The 17801-nt window shown below is 42.2% G+C and overlaps 1 protein-coding gene across 2 annotated transcripts in view; it reads right to left on the bottom strand.

Moving 5' to 3' along the window:
* Positions 1-2576: 2576 nt before the first annotated feature.
* LOC139323593 (cytochrome P450 2J4-like) overlaps positions 2577-17801 on the bottom strand; it is a 30493-nt gene continuing 15268 nt past the window's right edge. The window contains exons 2-10 of one of the 2 annotated variants that reach the window (XM_070953006.1): positions 17095-17180; positions 14718-14880; positions 13012-13164; positions 10679-10839; positions 9444-9617; positions 7321-7459; positions 6935-7122; positions 5600-5741; positions 2577-5021 (exon numbers count right to left, since the gene is read on the bottom strand). In XM_070953006.1, coding sequence (XP_070809107.1) covers positions 4831-5021; positions 5600-5741; positions 6935-7122; positions 7321-7459; positions 9444-9617; positions 10679-10839; positions 13012-13164; positions 14718-14880; positions 17095-17124 — 1341 coding nt within the window. In that variant the 5' untranslated portion in view covers positions 17125-17180 and the 3' untranslated portion in view covers positions 2577-4830. Of the gene's footprint in view, positions 5022-5599; positions 5742-6934; positions 7123-7320; positions 7460-9443; positions 9618-10678; positions 10840-13011; positions 13165-14717; positions 14881-17094; positions 17271-17801 lie in introns of those variants that run through there. The other variant, XM_070953005.1, reaches the window with a different exon arrangement.

Here is a 17801-nt window from a genome sequence, read left to right as displayed (position 1 = left end):
ACCTCGGAAGGATGGAAGGCTGAGTCAACCTTGAGCCTGGTGAGATTCGATCTGCCAAACTGCTGGCAGCCAGTGATCAGCAGAAGTAGCCTGCAGTACTGCACTGTAACCACTGGGCCAGGGGTGGGTTTCACTTACCTTTGCTAAAGGTTCTCTCTCTCATGTGCACATCACTTCTGTGCATGCGCAGAGTGTATTTGATGACGTCCAGGTGGGTGGGCGGAGCCTCCTGCTTCCACTGCTACTGGTTTGGCCGAACCGGGGTGAACCAGTAGCAAACCCACCACTGCATTGCGCCACCATGGTGACAAGATCTGAAGTTATGATTTGACAAGACCGGTATGGACCTCAAAACGAGCTCTCTCTCTACTATTTAAAGTGTTCCATGTGCCTCAGCATATAGTCTTGCCGACAATACAATCATGGGGGCATCTTCAGACAACTCTGGCTCTCTCGGCTAGGAAACAGAGATGAGACTCGGCCCCTGAAATCAAACACAAGTGGACAAGGAGATCCTTTACCTTTTACTATTTACCAGGCTTATAATTCCAACACAACACTGACAGTTTCCAGCAGAAGACATGCTACGAACTATTGTTGGCAGGCAAGAAAAGGGAAGCCACGAAGAACAACTGCCTTTGTCTCACTCAGGCGTAAAACCTAGGACAGTGATGGCTAACCTTTTTGCTGTCACGTGCCAAAAGCAGGGGGGAGCACGGGGGGTCGCATGCACGTGTGCCCACACCCATAATTCAATGCCCTCACATGCATGCGCACACGACCCCCCCGTGCTCCCCCTCCTTTTGGCACGCGATGCAAAAAGGTTATTGGTGGACCCAGTAGGCCCATTTTTTGCCCTCCCAAGATCCAAAGGCTTTCTAGAAGCCTGGGGAGGGCGAAAATGGCCTTCCCCACCCCACCAGAGGGCCTCTGGAGGCTGGAAATGGCTCGTTTCCTGACTTCCGGTGGGCCCGGAAGGCCCAAAATTCAGCTGGCTGGTGTGCGTATGCATGCTAGAACTGAGCTAGAGCAACGCTTGCGTGCCCACAGATATGGCTCCGGGTGCCACCTGTGGCATGCGTGCCATAGGTTCGCCATCATGAACCTAGGATAATACAATTGGAAGGGACCTTGAAGGTCTTCTAATCCAATCCCCTGCTCAAGCAGGAGACCCTATACCAGGGGTGTCACACTCACATCGTCACAGCGGCATCACGTGATGTATAGGGACTTTTCTCCCCTTCACTAAACCGAGCGTGGGCGTGGCCAGCGCGTGACGCATCCGGCCCATGGGCCGGGAGTTTGACAGCCTTGCCCTATACCTTTTCAGGCAAATGGTCATCCAGCCTTTTTTTTTTTCGAAAGCCTCCAATGATGGAGCACCCACAACTTCTGTAGGCAAGCCATTCCACTGAATACAGAATAACGGAAGGGACCTTGGAGGTCTTCTAGTCCAACCATCCACTCAGAAGGCAGGAGACCTTCTATCATTTCAGACAAATGGTTGTCCAATCTCTGCTTGAAAACCTCCAGTGTTGGAGCATTCACAACTTCTGGAGGTAAGCCTTTCCACTGAATACAGAATAACAGACTTGGAAGGGAACTTGAAGGCAGGAGACCCTATAGCCGTGATGGCGAACCTATGGCACACGTGCCACAGGTGTCACATGGAGCCATGTCACCTGGCAGGCCAGCTTAGCTCCAGGAGTCTCTGGAGTCTGGGGACAGCAAAAAACATCACTTCCTGTCCAACTAGAAGTTGGGAAATGGGCCGTTTTGGGCCTCCGGAGGGCCTCCGAGGGGGTGGGGAAGGCTGTTTTCGCCCTCCCCAGATGCATAGAGAGGATCTGGAGCAGGTGTGAAATCTAAAATTTTTTGCTACCGGTTCTGTGGGCGTGGCTTAATTAGTGAGCGTGGCTTGGTGGTAAGGTGACTGGGTGGGCATGGCATGTTGGTCAGGTGGGCATGGCCAAGTCAACGTCACTGCTTTGCCCTTTTTTAACCTACAAAACACAACACAACACAACTGGCTCACCCACAATATAAAAGCAGCTGTGCTAGACCCAAAATGGCCCCCGCAACAAGCAGGAATCTCACACAGCCATAAAAAGCCCAAAAAAACAACTTTCACACTTTACACACACACAACACAACACAACACAACACAACACAACTGGCTCACCCACAATATAAAAGCAGCTGTGCTAGACCCAAAATGGCCCCCGCAACAAGCAGGAACTTCACACAGCCACAAAAAGCCCAAAAAAACAACTTTCACACTTTAGACACACAAAATTCCACATACAGCTTTGTGAGATTTTGTGTGTTTGTGTAGTTAGAGTCAAACACTACAGAAACACACTAAATCTCAGAAAGCTGCACAAATATTATTTTATTTTATTTTATTTTTATTTTTATATAAAAGCAGCTAAATTTAAAACTTCCTAAACTTTAAATGGCTAGGTCTAAAAAAAGAACAACTAAAAAAAATCCCCAATTAACTATTTTTTTTTGAAAAAAGTTTTATTTTAGATTAAAATAAAAAAAAAAAGACAACATAAAAATATCATCCTTACAAACAATTATAGACAGCATCTCAATCGGTTAAAATCATTTCGTGCTTACAATTTTCCAAATCTCATCATATAACAATTATTCTTTACTTGAACTGAAGATAAATATTTAAACATTTCATATATGCTATCTCATCTCCATACTTTTTTGTCAAACCATTGATAAAATATCTCCCATATCAAATAATATTGTTTATCTTCCTGTTCTCTTATTTCAAATGTCAATCTACTCATTTCAGCACAGTCCAACATTTTCATAATAATTTCTTCATCAGTAATTATCTTCTCTCCTTTCCAGTTTTTGGCAAATACAATTCTGACCGCTGTTAAAATGTTCACAATTAAGTATTGCAATTCTTTATTAAATGTCTCTGGTAAAATTCCTAATAAAAATATCTCTGATTTAAAGTCAATATGTCTCTTTGTCATTTTTTCTAACCACGTATGTATCTTAGTCCAAAATCTCCTTGCTTTCACGCATGTCCACCACATATGGTAATACGATCCTGGAGTTTGATGACACTTCCAACATTTCTCCGATTTATTCTTAAACATTCTGGCTATCCTCGTCGGGGGTAAATGACACCTGTAAAACATCTTATACAAATTCTCTTTATATGCTGTCGACATTGTCATTTTATAATTATATGACCACAATTTTTGCCATTTCTCTAAATCAATACTATAACCAAAATTTTTCTCCCATGCTATCATTGATTCTTTGACTTGTTCTTCTTCCAATTTTACTTCAAGTAAATATCCATATAACTTTTTAATTACATGGTCATCCGAATCCATTAATATCTTGTCTAAACCAGTCGAAACATTATAAATACCTTCTTGTTTGAAGTCTTCTCGATATCTGGAAAGTATTTGCATGTATGAAAACCAATCTATCTTAATTCCCTGGTCTTCTAAGTTTTGTTTCAATTTAAGTTCACCCTTTTCATCCAATAATTCACTATATCTAACAATTCATTCCCGTCTAAATACCACTGGATAAGAAAAAACTTCAATTGTAGATACCCAGACTGGAATCTTCAAATAATGGTATTTTTTGATCTTCTCCCATGTCAAAAATAAAGCTTCACGTATCTGATGTCTTCTAAAATACCCCTGAATTTTAGTTCCTTTATACCATAAGAAAGCGTGCCATCCCATCAGCAAATCATGTCCCTCCAAATTTAATAATCTAGTGTTTTTTAATGTTACCCATTCTTTAATCCACATTAAACAAACCGCTTGGTAGTATAATTCAAAATTCAGTAATCTAAAATCACCCCTCATTTTAGCATCTTGTAACAGTTTGAGTTTTATCCTTGCCTTCTTTCCCTGCCAAACATATTTCAAAACCATTTTATTTAAGTCTGCAAAAAAATCCTTACCCAGCTTTACAGGAATTGTCTGAAAAAGATACAAGATTCTAGGTAAAATATTCATCTTAATAGTTGCAATTCTACCAAACAAAGATAACTGCAAGTTTCCCCATTTCACCAAATCCTGTCCTATCTGTTGCTTAAGCTTATTGTAATTATTTTCTTTAAGAGAACTACATCTTGCTGTTAGTTGAATCCCCAAGTATTTTACCTTATTTGTGACCTGCATCTTGGAGATCTCCCTCAATTCTTCTTTTTGTTTTTTTAACGTATTTTTGGTCATTATCTTCGTCTTTTCTTTATTAATTTTCAAACCAGCAACCTCCCCAAATTCACCTATTTTTTCTGTCAATTTATTTATTGATGTTAATGGTTCTTCAATAATAAAAACCAGGTCATCAGCAAAAGCTTGTAATTTATATTCTTCCTTTCTAATTTTCATTCCTTTTATCTCTTTTTCTTCTCTAACATTTCTATTCAACACTTCCAACGTCAATATAAATAGCAATGGGGATAAGGGACATCCTTGTCGAGTACCTTTTTCTATTTCAATAACATCAGTCAATTCTCCATTAATCATTACCTTTGCCGTCTGTTTCGTATATATAGCTTCAATTGCCTGAATAAATTTCCTTCCAAAGCCCATCACTTCCATTTGTAACATTATAAATTGCCAATTCACATTGTCAAATGCTTTTTGTGCGTCTAGAAATACCAATAAACAAGACTGATCATCCACTAGAAAATGTGGCGTAAGATAACCCTTTATTTCCATTTTTTTAAAAATGATCTCATGGTGAATTTGAAGTAGAGAAGACCTCCGGCTATTGGAGAGTATGGGATGGTCTTGAATCAGTTGCCTTGCAGATCCTCACTTCGATCTACGCACTTGGCTGGCGGCATTTCAGCAACACCTTGAAGCAGGATGGGGATTGTGTAACTGCAAAGTGCGGTGTGAAATCCGGAGCTTGGGATTTATCTGGCCACAATAGCTGGAAATTTCTGACAATGCTGGTGAAGAGGAGGAAGAGCTCCATCCTTGCCAGGATTTCCCCTAAGCAGATTCTCGGTCCTGAAAAGATAAAGTGAAGGAGAAAGAGGGAAGCCAGACAGTTGAAAGGTGGCAACCTTTTGCAATTCCTAGACTTATTTGGTTGTCTACCGTATGATCCCAAATCTCATGACGGTTCCAGAATTGAAATGCTCAATGATTACGATCAAGTTTAATATTTTCGGCTCCCTTTTGCTATGGGACATAGAAGTATAATCAAAGTCTCCATAAGTCTCTAAAGAAAGGTTGGGTTGTTTGGGATCATTGCATGGTGCAAGAATTGTCAGTAAAAGTGTGCATGTCAGAGAGAGAGAGAGAGAACAAGAGAGTGTGTGTGTGTGTGTGAGGGAGGGAGGGAGGGAGGGAGGGGGAATAAGAGTTCACCTGCTGCAAATGGCAAGAAAGGTTCCGGCTTCATTCAGGAAGTTGGAGGGGTTGAAAGTTAAAAGTGTGTCTGTGTGTGAGAGAGAGGGGGGGGAGAGGGAGAAGGGGAGAGGGAGAGGGGAAGAGAGAGGGGGGAGAGAGGGAGGGAGGGGGAGAGAGAGATATATCGCATAACAGACAGTAAGAGATGGAGAAATAGAGAGAGAATAATTCACCTGCTGAAAATGGCATGAAGGCTTCCGGCTTCACAAAGTCTCCTTCTTCATTCAGGAAGTTGGAAGGGTTGAACTCATTGGGGAACTTCCACTGAGATTCATCACGATGGGCAGACTGGATATTAACAAAAACCATGGTGTCCTGCACAAGTCAAAACAAATAAGGTCCTCTTGAAGAAAACCCTCATTGTCAGACATGGCTCTGGATGAACTTCTGGAATGACCCCATTGAGATGTGGTTGAAGGACAGCAGATGAAGGTGAGAAGGAGCAGGGAGAAGATCTGAACGTTGCTGAACTCGGTATTAGAAAACGAGGAGTGAGAGAGCAAGGCAGGAGATGTTGTTGTCACCATGAGCTACTCCACACCAATCCTAACTAAGAATGGTTCAAAGGTCAGGAACTGGTCTTGTTGAAAAATCTTTATGGAAAGACACCCTCCCCAGAAAGCGTCTTCTTTCTACATCAAATGTCAGGATGTCAGTGAGAGAGAGAGAGAGAGAGACAGACAGACATAGAGATAGGTAATGTTATAGTCTAGAGATGATAAAGACAGATATAGATACCGTATTTAGATGGAGCTAGAGATGTTGTAGACAGATGATATAGAGATAAATACAGTATATAGAGATAAAAATAGAGACATACAAACACACACACACACACACACACACACACACACACACACATATATATATATATATATATATATATATATATATATATATATATATATATATATATATGTAAGTTTTCACGGGTATGTATGTGTGTATAGTTAATATTTCGGGTTTCTTCCCGTGTAATTGTAGATATATCCCTAAAAGGGTAGAAGCGACGTTTCGACAGAATCCCATCTGCCATCATCAGGATGATATATATATTTATATATTTTATATATATATATATAAAAAATACTTTTCTAGTCAGGGTTTTTTTCCTACGTAGCTCAAGATGTTTGTATAGCCATAGTGGGGTGATATCTCAAATCACCACTTTCAGGCTTTATCAGACATTTTGTGTTGTCTGTTGTGAGACTTAAGGGAGACTGGGATAGTACTATTTCTGTCTTATGAGACTTCTTCGGCCAGCCACACCCTTATTTTATGACTCCTCCCTGTAAAGGTCAAATATTTATTTTTATTTTGTTCTTTTAATTCGTAGGTTCATATGTATAATACTTTTCTAGTCAGGGTTTTTTCCTATGTATATATATGTAGACAGACAGACAGACAGACAGACAGACAGACAGAGATCTCTCACATCAGACAACTACAATTTTGCCTGGAGAATCACCAACACTACACCATTCCCACTCAAAGGTTTCTGCCTTTACCTTGGGAATTTTGTATCCATAAAGTTGCACATCATTAATGGTTTTACGAGCCACTCCAAGAGGAACTATACTTGATATGCGTTGGATTTCATGAATGACGGCATTTGTGTAGGGCAATCTTACACGATCCTCACATTTCAGCCTTGCCTTGTTTCCCAGAACTGTGTCTATTTCCTTCCAGCATTTCTCTGAGGAACAAATATCTCAGTTACCTTCTGGAGAACATTTCATTGACTTTAAGTAGACATCGGTTTGCTTCCCAACCAAGTACTGTATACACATTACTGAATTTCCTGCCACGATACTAACTCCCTTCTTTCCCATTTTATGTAATTGGTGAATATATTACTATTTCTACTAAAGGGCACTGTTTCACAATTCTGTACCTTGGATCTCTGGAAAGGCCACCAAATAGAGGAAGGCCCACTGCAGTGTTCTTGATGTTGTCTCTGTTCCAGCAATGAGTAAGTCAAACAATAAGACTTGTAGTTGCTCTTCTTCAAAACTTGAACCTTTCCTCTCTGGCTGTTGATAGTTAAAACAAAGAATGGAAACAGGATTTTTACCACCTATGTATTCATTGGAAGTGGAGGGGAGGGGAGGAAAGGGAAGGAAAGGGAAGGGAAGGGAAAAGGAAAGGAAAGGAAAGGAAAGGAAAGGAAAGGAAAGGAAAGGAAAGGAAAGGAAAGGAAAGGAAAGGAAAGGAAAGGAAAGGAAGATAAATGGGAAGGGAAGGGAAAGGAAAGGGAGGAAAGGAAGAGAGAAGGGAAAACAGAGGGAAAAGAAAACAAGGAAAGGAAAGGAAAGGAAAGGAAAGGAAAGGAAAGGAAAGGAAAGGAAAGGAAAGGAAAGGAAAGGAAAGGAAAGGAAAGGAAAGGAAGCTTTGTCCTGAAGACTTTATTCTGAAAAGTATCACTAAAAAGGAAAAGGAAGGAGGAGGAGGAGGAGGAGGAGGAGGAGGAGGAGGAGGAGGAGGAGGAGGTGGTGGTGGTGAAGCAAGCCAGCCAGCCAGCAAGCAAGCAAAGAAGCAACAAATCTTCATATGCCCAAGTTTCTCTAACAATTCATCAGGGAGAAAACAGTTCAGGAATTTAATGATGAAAAGGAGGTTTTCCCACAGCTTACTGGCTGGGGAGTTCTGGGAGTTGAAGTCCATTTGTCTCAAAGTTGCCAAGGTTAAGAAACTCTGCTCTATGAGGACTCTAGACAGATCTTCATTTAAAGAGCCTTGGTAGTACAGTGGTTTAGAGCACCCTGTCATTAACACAGCCGCCTGCAATTACTGCAGGTTCGAACCTTACCAGGCTCAAGATTGACTCAGCCTTCCATCCTTTCTAAGGTAGGTTAAATGAGGACCCAGTTTGTGGGGGCAATAAGCTGACTTTGTATAAATATACAAAAGTATGAAGGCTATTGCTTAGCGCATTGTAAGCCGCCCTGAGTCTCCGGAGAAGGGCGGCATATAAATCAAGAAATTTCCAGGCAGGGAGTGGAATTTCTGCTTACTGTTACTTCTTTCAGACAAAAATCTCCTCCCAGGTTGTCCCATTTTGCACTATCATCTATTGCACCATTAACTAAGTTTGGATACTTATTTCACTTTTTACACTATTTTCAGTTATATTCTAATAGTTCTTATTTATATGTAGAGTTTAAACTCATAGTTTTTCTGAGAGGGGGGATTTATATGGTTGGGTAGGAGAGAGAGGGAGAGAGAGAGGGAGAGAAAGAGGGAGAGAAAGAGGGAGAGAAAGAGAGAGATGATGGATGAATGGATGATAGGTGGTTGATAGAGGGATGATAGATGGATACGGATGGATAGACGCTAGATGCTAGATAGATGCTAGATATATAGATAGACAGTTGATAAATGGATAATGCATGTAACAATCTTCAATTAGATATTTTTGTCGTATCTGGCTTTATGGCTGAAATAAACTGATTTGATTTCATTTTGGGGCGACCAACACAAGGGAGATACTGCAAGATAGATAGAAAAGTCTTGAAAAATATGAGTGAGCAGGTTCACATATTGCAGAAGAGCCAATGTGGATTTCTGGCTTTGAGTTCCTTTCAGTGGGTTTATAGCTGTATATTTATAATATTTCTAGCATAGTATTTATAGCTGTGCATTGTCTGGAATTCAGATTCAAAGAGTTTGATTTTAACAGAGGATGTTCACTTTGCTACATTTACAGAACAAGCTAAGCAAAGACCCATAGCAGAATATATATATATTGGGGTAGACCAGGTGCTTCGATAGAAAAACACTAGATAGATAGATAGATAGATAGATAGATAGATAGATAGATAGATAGACAGATGATAGATAGATAGATAGATAGATAGATAGATAGATAGATAGATAGATAGATAGATCTTTGTGGTATTTTAAATTACAGCCATATGCCAAAGAACTGTTGTACTTGTACAACTTGTAATGTTAGAGAAAGAGACGCGGGATGAGACAAAAATATATACAAATCAAAAACGAGACTAAGAAATCTACCTTCTGAATTTCTTCTAAATATGCGTCAATGAAATCCCGGGGTTCTCCAGGCATCAATGTTGCCTTGTGTTCCTCCATTTCTTTTTCAAGCAAAGCAAACATTTGTTGGGCATTTGTTAGTATTTTCTGATGGGGCAGGGGAAGCCTTCTCACCAAGGGCACGGCATTGAAAAGCTGCCAACAAACAGAAGAAAAGCCAACATTGGTTAATTGGATCAAGACGGAGTCTTCTTTGCAGGATATATTGAAAGAGAAAAGAAAATCCCTAAAGCAGGGGTGAAATGCTACTGGTGTGCACCGGTTCGGGCAACCCGGTAGTGATAAAAGCTATCGGTTTGGGCAAACCAGTAGGGGAAAAAAGCTACCAGTTCATCCAAACTGGTATTTCCGACGATCAGCTGTGCCACGCAATTTATATTCACTAGAAAGCAGGAAATCGTACTTTCTATCAAATCTAAATCATGCGGCACAGCTGTTTCCCCTCTCACTGTTTTAATTACCTTGTTAAGCCTTTTTCCATGTGAAGCACGCATTTGGAGTGCACTGTGCATGCACACAGCACTGCGGATGTGCACGCATGCACAGCATGCATTTGTGGCACACCACGCATGCATGCGTGCAGCATGCATCTGGCATGCACCATGCATGCGCAGGCAGCGAACAGGTGGCAAACTGCAGAGGATTTCACCACTGCCCTAAAGGGTTCGTATAAATATCTCCCACAATTTGAAAGGGAGTCCAATGTTTAAATAAACTGAAGTTTAACTATAGAACTCTTATACCCAATTCAGAGCCACTTTGGGTGAAGGAGTTGGTCTAAAAAACGAGTGATTGTGAAATCTAGTCCCATTTTAGGCATGAAAGTCAGCTGGGTGACTTTGAGCCAGTCAGTTTCTCACAACCCACATCAGGAACCAATGGATCAAGGTTCAGTTGATCTGAAAAAAGTGGACCCTGACCTTGTGGGGAAGACAGTAGAAGAGGAAGAATTATACACAATTAAATGTGGATAACTGCTGTTATTCAAGAGAGCCTTCACCCACTCTTCCTGGCACTCTGATGAGACAGTTCCATAAAACAAGAGGCTTCTAATTGCAAGGAAAATCAGTTTCCCAAATGGGCGAGACTTTTCTCATTCAAGGTCTGGCGACGGTAACATCAAGAACACAGAATTTCAAATTCCCACCAGTTCTGCTTTAATTTTAAATGGTTTTCTGGATTCTCATTTAGGATACCAAGGTCCAGGATCCTGCTGGCAGTCTGATGTTTTGATGGATCAGGTCCAGCAGGCTTCTCAGGAAGTTGCTCTCATATTCGAAACGTTTCCCAAGTAGTATGGTGGAAAGTATGTTGGCGACGGCACTGTCGATGAACTCATAAGGATCAAAAGGCAGCCCTGCAGAATGAAACGAAAGAGATCACTTTAGATCAGGGATAGGGGATTAAGTTTTGCAAGAGGCCACATGGGAACCCGGGATGGTTGTGAAGGGCTGAACCAATAGGGCTATGAAGCAGTAGTGGGTTTCAACCAGTGTTACCACCGGCTCTCTTTGCACATGCACTTTGCGCGCAATCACCGCGCGTCTGCTCGCTCTGCTCGAATGTGCGCCAGGCTTGTGCTCTGTGCAAGCATGTTAGATTTCTGCCCAGCTGAGGGGCAGCAATCCACTCTGCCATGCCTATCAGCTGGGCTAAAAAACGACAAATAAAGGTAGGTATAACACGGGGGTGGGAGGGAGGGCCCAGCTCACAGTCATAGAGAACCAATTCGCTGACGTCACATCATCACCACTACCGGCTTGCCCGAACCAGGCCGAACCAGAAGCAACCCACCACTGCTGTGTGAAGGTGCGTAAGTGTACTAGCACGCATATATATAAATGGGAAAAAAATAACAGTTGCCTTCAAGAGCCTTGGTGGCGCAGTAGACTAAACTACTGCTGTTAAAGTAGTACTTAGCTGCCAGCTGCCTGCAATTACTGCGAGTTCAAATCTCACCAGGCTCAAGGTTGACTCAGCCTTCCATCCTTTTGAGGTAGGTAAAATGAGGACCCTGTTTGTGGGGGCAATAAGCTGACTTTGTATAAAATAGGGCACCACTCAGGGGGGCCTAAAAAGCCCTACTAAGCAGGTATATACAAAAGTATGAAGGCTATTGCTTAATGCATTGTAAGCCTCCCTGAGTCGCCGGAGAAGGGCAGCATATATAAATTGAACTAATAATAAAATAAAAGCAACTACACAGGCCAGACGGGGACAGCTAAAGGGCTGGATCTCGCCTGGGGGCAGTATAACACTGTTGTGGCTCAGTTACCTGAGCCTGTGTCATCGGCAGGAGAGGACTCCGAGAGTGAAGGAGAGGAGTTGGCAAAGCCTCCCTCTCCAGGACCCTCCTCTTTGGCAATGCCTTCAGTGTCCGCCGAAGGGCAAGAGATAGGGCCGGGGCCAAGCACGTCGACGCAGCCACAGGTGGACAGTGATGAGAGTAATGAGTCTTGGCTGGATCCACGCCAGTGTTGCAGGGATAAGCGCGCGCAACAGAAGAAAAGGCATGCCCGAGATTAGGCTGAGTCACTGGACCACACCCCACAGGGTATAAAAGGGAGTGTGGTGGCCAGTCAAGCCTTGTGACGAACAAAGATGAAAGCTTCCATGCCATTCTGCATTGCCGGACTTTTGCTATAGGCTTTGCTGGTTATATCTGGACTTGATTTACTCTGTAATTATTGAACATTTTACTTTGATGTACCAGAAGCGGAGAGAAGTTATCTCTTCCCTTCGTGAGTAATAAACTCTTGGCAGGCAGCCACTAGGTTGCTGCCAAGTTCCGTTATCATAAGGAAAAGGAGTTTGTCGGCTGGTTTGGTTTTTAACTCTTGGACGTCTGTTGGTGTGTGTGTGTGGGACGGGGACAGAACAAACACTCAGATCTGCTATAGATCCACTCTCCTGCATTTTCCCTTCAAATAGTTGCAATAAGCTATCCCTTAAGCCAGTGTATGAGTTGCAGAGAGATCACAGGGCCAATATAAAGAACAAAGAATGAAGGTGAATATACGTGTCCCAGGGTAATGTTGCAGGATCCAATCTGGGTCAATCACCAGGACCAGGGGTTTTGTCTTCCAAGCTGTCAGACTCACACTGGAACACATCCTCAAGGAACCTCTCTCTCACCAGAATGTGTGAATGGGGAACACAGACCCAATAAATGGTGGTAAAGAATATTCCATGAAATTAGAAGTTGGTGACTAGTTATATTTTCTAGGATTTTATATAGGGTGAAACTTCCCAGTTATCCCCAAATGTCTATGAACATTCAAGGCATTCTGCCAACCAAGAACTAAGGACTTAGAAACATTACAATTAAATAAAACTAAAGGCAGGTCTCATTTTGGCCAATTATAGCTAGGGCTTTGAATTTTATGCAATCGTACTTCTACCTTTCTCCCATTCTGCATCAGTGCACCAATTCAATGGCCAACTCTGAAGCCCACTATGTCCTCTGGAAAAGGGAGCAGCCCCAGAGTGACAATTCCCAACCATCCCATCCTCTCCCAGGAGAGCTTACTCATGTTCTCGGTAAAAGCCTGAATCAAATAAGATGCTTCCTCCACGATCCTTTCCTCCATCAGATTTTTTCCCACGCCAAAGTTTCTGAAAAGCATCAGCGAAAACCTCCTTTGCTCCTTCCACGCTTCACCATAAGGCCGTGCGATTATGCCTGCCAAGTCAAAGATTCTTACAATTAGTCCTCAACTTACAACCACAAATTGAGCCCAAAATTTCGCTAAGCGAGATGGTGGGTAAGTGAGTTTTGCTCCATTTTACAACCTTCCTTCCCACAGGATCACAGCAGGTGTGAGTGAATCACGCAGCTGTAGAGCAAAAGCTTCCCCCATTGTTTTTGCTTGTCAGAAGGTCGCAAAAGGTGATCACACTGCCCTAGGACACTGCAACTGTCATACGTATGAGTCAGTTGCCAAGCATCCAAATGTTGATCATGTGACCATGGGGATGCAACGGTTGTAAGTGTGAAAAACCATCGTAAGTTACTTTTTTCACTTCCATTGATCACTAAACGAACGGTTGTAAATCAAGGATTACCTGTAATGAAAAATTAGCAAACAAACATTCATTTTGAAACTTCTTTCTGATTAACCGATTCTAAAATTTCAACTGATCACTTCTTCTCTTACTTGAAAGTAAGTAATGTGCCAAATCTGTGTATCTGCCATTCTTTGTGGAAGAAAGGGGGGGGGATTGGAGTTGTCATATTTAGTTCTTTTCCTATGTGTCCTAACTATCCAATTTCTTGCCTGATGCTCTTTGTATAAACTTCACCCTGATTTATAACCGTTGCCTGGCGCCAGGAATGCCTGGAGAATTCTCACACCTCGGGAAATGAAAGGGGAGGGGGGGAACGAGTGGATTGTAAGATGACCCTGAGAAGCTGTTTGTATCTGTTTCTCAGAAAGGCTGGTGCAGTTTGCATTCACACTGGCGGATTGGTTGGAATCAGTGGTGGGTTCCTCCCGGTTCGGCCCGGTTCAGCCGAGCCGGTAGCGGTGACAATATGACGTCACCGAACCAGTTCTGCCCCCCGCCCCCCCCCACCCCTGCATTATTCTTACCTTTTATTTGGCCCCACCCCCAATCTATTGCTGCCTCCTGAGTCCCAGCTATCGACTAGAGGGAAAAAAACTGTTTTAACTCTTGCTGCAGGGCTTCAAAGGGCCACCCTACAGCTGATCAGTGGTAAAAGAAAACAAATGAGTAGACCGGTGCCTGCAAAAATAAATAGGTAGACCAGTGCCTCCAAAAACAAAATGAGTAGACCGGTACAGCTCTGCAAGCAGTTAAAAGCCTGGTAGACCAGTACCTCTGCTAAATCCTAAAGAATTGTCACATGATCATCAAGCCACGCCCACAAAATAAGCCACGCCCACAGAACCAGTAGTAAAAAAATTTAGAACCCACCCCTGGTCGGAATCCACATCGGAAGGTGGGGAGAGGGTTCCTAATTTCCTTTATCCTGAACTTCATGCCCTGAGGGACCCCAGAGTCTGCTTTGAGTTTTGACTCGCTTTCATCCCTTTCAATAAAAGGTTCCTTTTGAAGTACAAAGTTCTCAAGAGTTCGTACTTTCCTGGAAAGGGTGGGGGTAAGTAATAAGGAAGTAATGCTAGCATTCAGAGGAAAAAGGAGAGAGGACATTAGGCAACAAAACAAATAGCTTGAAGGGGTATTAAAACAGCTTGAAAATTATATTGTTACCTTTTTTCTTAGTGATAATATCCGTAATGTAAAAGTCTGATCTCCCAGCAAATTCTGTGCCTTTTGTCACGAAGACCTCTTTTGCAGAAGGAAATCCATGAGTTATAACTGCAGGTTTGCTTCCCACATAAAGAGAGAAGACAGGGCCATATTTTTTTGCAAACTGAAACGAAACAACAGGATGAGCAAAGAGTTACTAGGAAATCACTGAGAACCAATCGCTGCAATGATTCGACGTAGCATCACCAAGTTGAACCATGACCTGTAGCTCTACCATGCTCCATTCTTCGAAGTGATCGGCTGTTACCCCCTCCCTACTCAACTTGTAAGCATGTTGTATGCAGAATATTCACTGGACTATTTAGTAGGAATACTGTATACCATATTGTAGAGGGGGAAGGATTTATTTATAGATAATAATATAGCTCTTCTTCCTGCTTTTTAGCACGGTACCTCTTAACGTAGACCCACTTAGACTTGGAATCACTATATTGTCACTTTAAATGTACACTAATTAGCATACATTAAAATTAAATTTCATTGCATACAGCTCTCAAAGGGTCACTGCCTCCGATATACACTTCATAAACATGACAATAAAAAAATAAATAAATAAATAAATAAATAAATGTAATAAATAAATGTAATAAATAAACATACATATGTCCACATACCAGCATATATTATATGACACAGAGAAACAACGCAGCCTAGTTCGGATGTATAAATGTACATTGCACTCCATGGCATAGGACCAGGGTACTTACGGGACCGCCTTCTGCCACCGATAGCCTCCCACCGGCCAGTTCGCTCCCACAGAGAGGGACTCCTCAGGGTGCCGTCGGCCAAATTATGTCGGCTGGCGACACCTAGGAGGAGACCCTTCTCTGTGGGAGCTCCTGCCCTTTGGAACGAATTGCCCCTGGAAATACGCAAGATCTCTGACCTCCGAGTTTTTTACTGTGCCCTTAAGACCCTACTGTTCTGACAGGCGGGGCTGTCTAGTTAAATGATTTTAAATTGGAGTTTTAACTTGTGGTTTTAATTCTGGCAGAAAATGTCTAGCGATTTTAATAATTTTAATTATGATGTCTGTATATTTGTGTTTTAAATTGGCTGTACACCGCACCGAGTCCTTCGGGAGAGGGGCGGTATATAAATAAAATTAACATAACATAACAAAATTAACATTGCAAGTTGGCAAAAGAGTAATTTGAATGTGAATATCAAAAGGCCATACTATTAGAAAGAATAGAATAGAATAGAATAGAATAGAATAGAATAGAATAGAATAGAATAGAATAGAATAGAATAGAATAGAATAGAATAGAATAGAATAGAATAGAATTCTTTATTGGCCAAGTGCAACTGGACACATAAGGAATGTGTCTTCGGTGTATAAGTTCTCATTGTACTAAAAGCAAAAAAATTGGGGGGTGTTTAAGATGGTGTAGAAAGATTTCTGGTTGTGTCCTAGGCAATTCCAAGCGTTGCTTTGGAAAAGGGGCAGGACCAACTCTTGGAATTCAGCTCAAACATTCATGAACCCTCCACGCAATGCAAATAAACCCTGACCAACCTTTTGGAAGCAGCTCAATGCCATTAAGGGTTAGGGAATTACTCGGAATCAAAGGTAGCTGGGATTTCATCATCTGCATATAACGTTCTCAACATTTCTCCTCAATCGGCTGCAGACTATATTTTCAATCCCACGCAGAAACTTTTAACAGACACAGTACCACTGAGCAGGGGTGAAATCTAAAATTTGTTACTACCAGTTCTGTGGCCGTGGCTTAGGGGGAGTAATGTGACTGGGTGGGTGTGGCCAACTTTTTTTTTTTTTTTACTTTTAAAACCATGTTTTCTGCAACCTCTTCGGTGAAGAGGTTGTAAAAAAATACTTTCAAAAGGCTCTGACGATCCCAGCTGAGTTGCCTGATCGGCAGAGACTTTTTTTTCTTTTAAATGCCTCGGCAACTCAGCTTGGATCGTCAGAGGCATTTAAAAGAAAAAAAGGGGTTTTTTTCTTTTAAAAGCCTTTCATGATCCCAGCTGAGCTGCGCGATCATCAGAGGCTTTTTTAAAATTATTTTTAAAAGCATTTTTCGGCTGAAGAGGTTGTAGAAAAAATGTTTTTAAAAGTAAAAAAAAAAGGCCTCTGATGATTGTGCGACTCAGCTGGGCATGGGGGGGGGGCAGGGATTTTTGCTACCGGTTCTCCAAACCACCCACCTCCATCACTACCGGATCAGGCGATGCAGTCCGAACCGGGAGCATTTCACCCCTGCCGCTGAGCCAGCCTCCTTTTAAAAAAACTCTTTCTTTTCTGCAAAGTGACTCCACGGAGTTTAATATAAGAGCAATTAAGAGCAATTACCTGATCAAAGGACTTCAGCGGGTTCGTCATATTGACCTGAAGAAGATTCCCAAGCAGAGGCAGCCTCCATGGCCCAGGGGGGAAATCTTTGGGACGTTTGTTTTTCCGGAACCAGAAGAATAAGAGGGAAAGGAGAACGATCAGCCAGCTGAAAACAGCCATATTCAAAGCAGAGAAGTTTCCCTCCCTCCTTTCTCTGCTGCTATATTTCTCTGCCGGCAAAAAGCCAAAGAGGAAGTGTACTCCCTCAACACTGGGATCAGATTGGATAATTGCACATTGACCGGGACTTTGTTGTTTTTCATGTTTTAATCTGAAAGGACATATTGACACAAATCAATCTAACTTTTGCTCTTTGCTTCTGTTAAAGAAGTTGCTTGTACTACCCTGTTTCCCCGAAAATAAGACCCAACCAAAAAATAAGTCCGTGTGTTTGGCTTCTGGTGTGAATAAACGTGACAATACCTCCCGCCTACCAGACATCTGGAAACTAGCCCTTGTCAATAAACGAGTCCCAGCACCCACAGACAGAAAAATCTACACACCAGAAGCCAAGCACATGCCCCCTGAGAACCCCAGCCAAAACATACCCCAGCCAGCCACAAAGATGAAGCCCTGCCACCTGGTGGAGAACAGCCAACCATATACCTGAAGCCAAGCCAATAGACACAGACTGGGACTCCCAACCAATCAGGATGAAGAGGTGG

This window comes from Pituophis catenifer, unplaced genomic scaffold (assembly GCF_029215685.1).
Source record: "Pituophis catenifer annectens isolate HBS135680 unplaced genomic scaffold, rPitCat1.0.hap2 SCAF_13, whole genome shotgun sequence".
NCBI lineage: Eukaryota > Metazoa > Chordata > Lepidosauria > Squamata > Colubridae > Pituophis > Pituophis catenifer.
The sequence above is the reverse complement of the archived record's forward strand: the minus strand, read 5'-3'. Positions and strand labels throughout refer to the sequence as shown.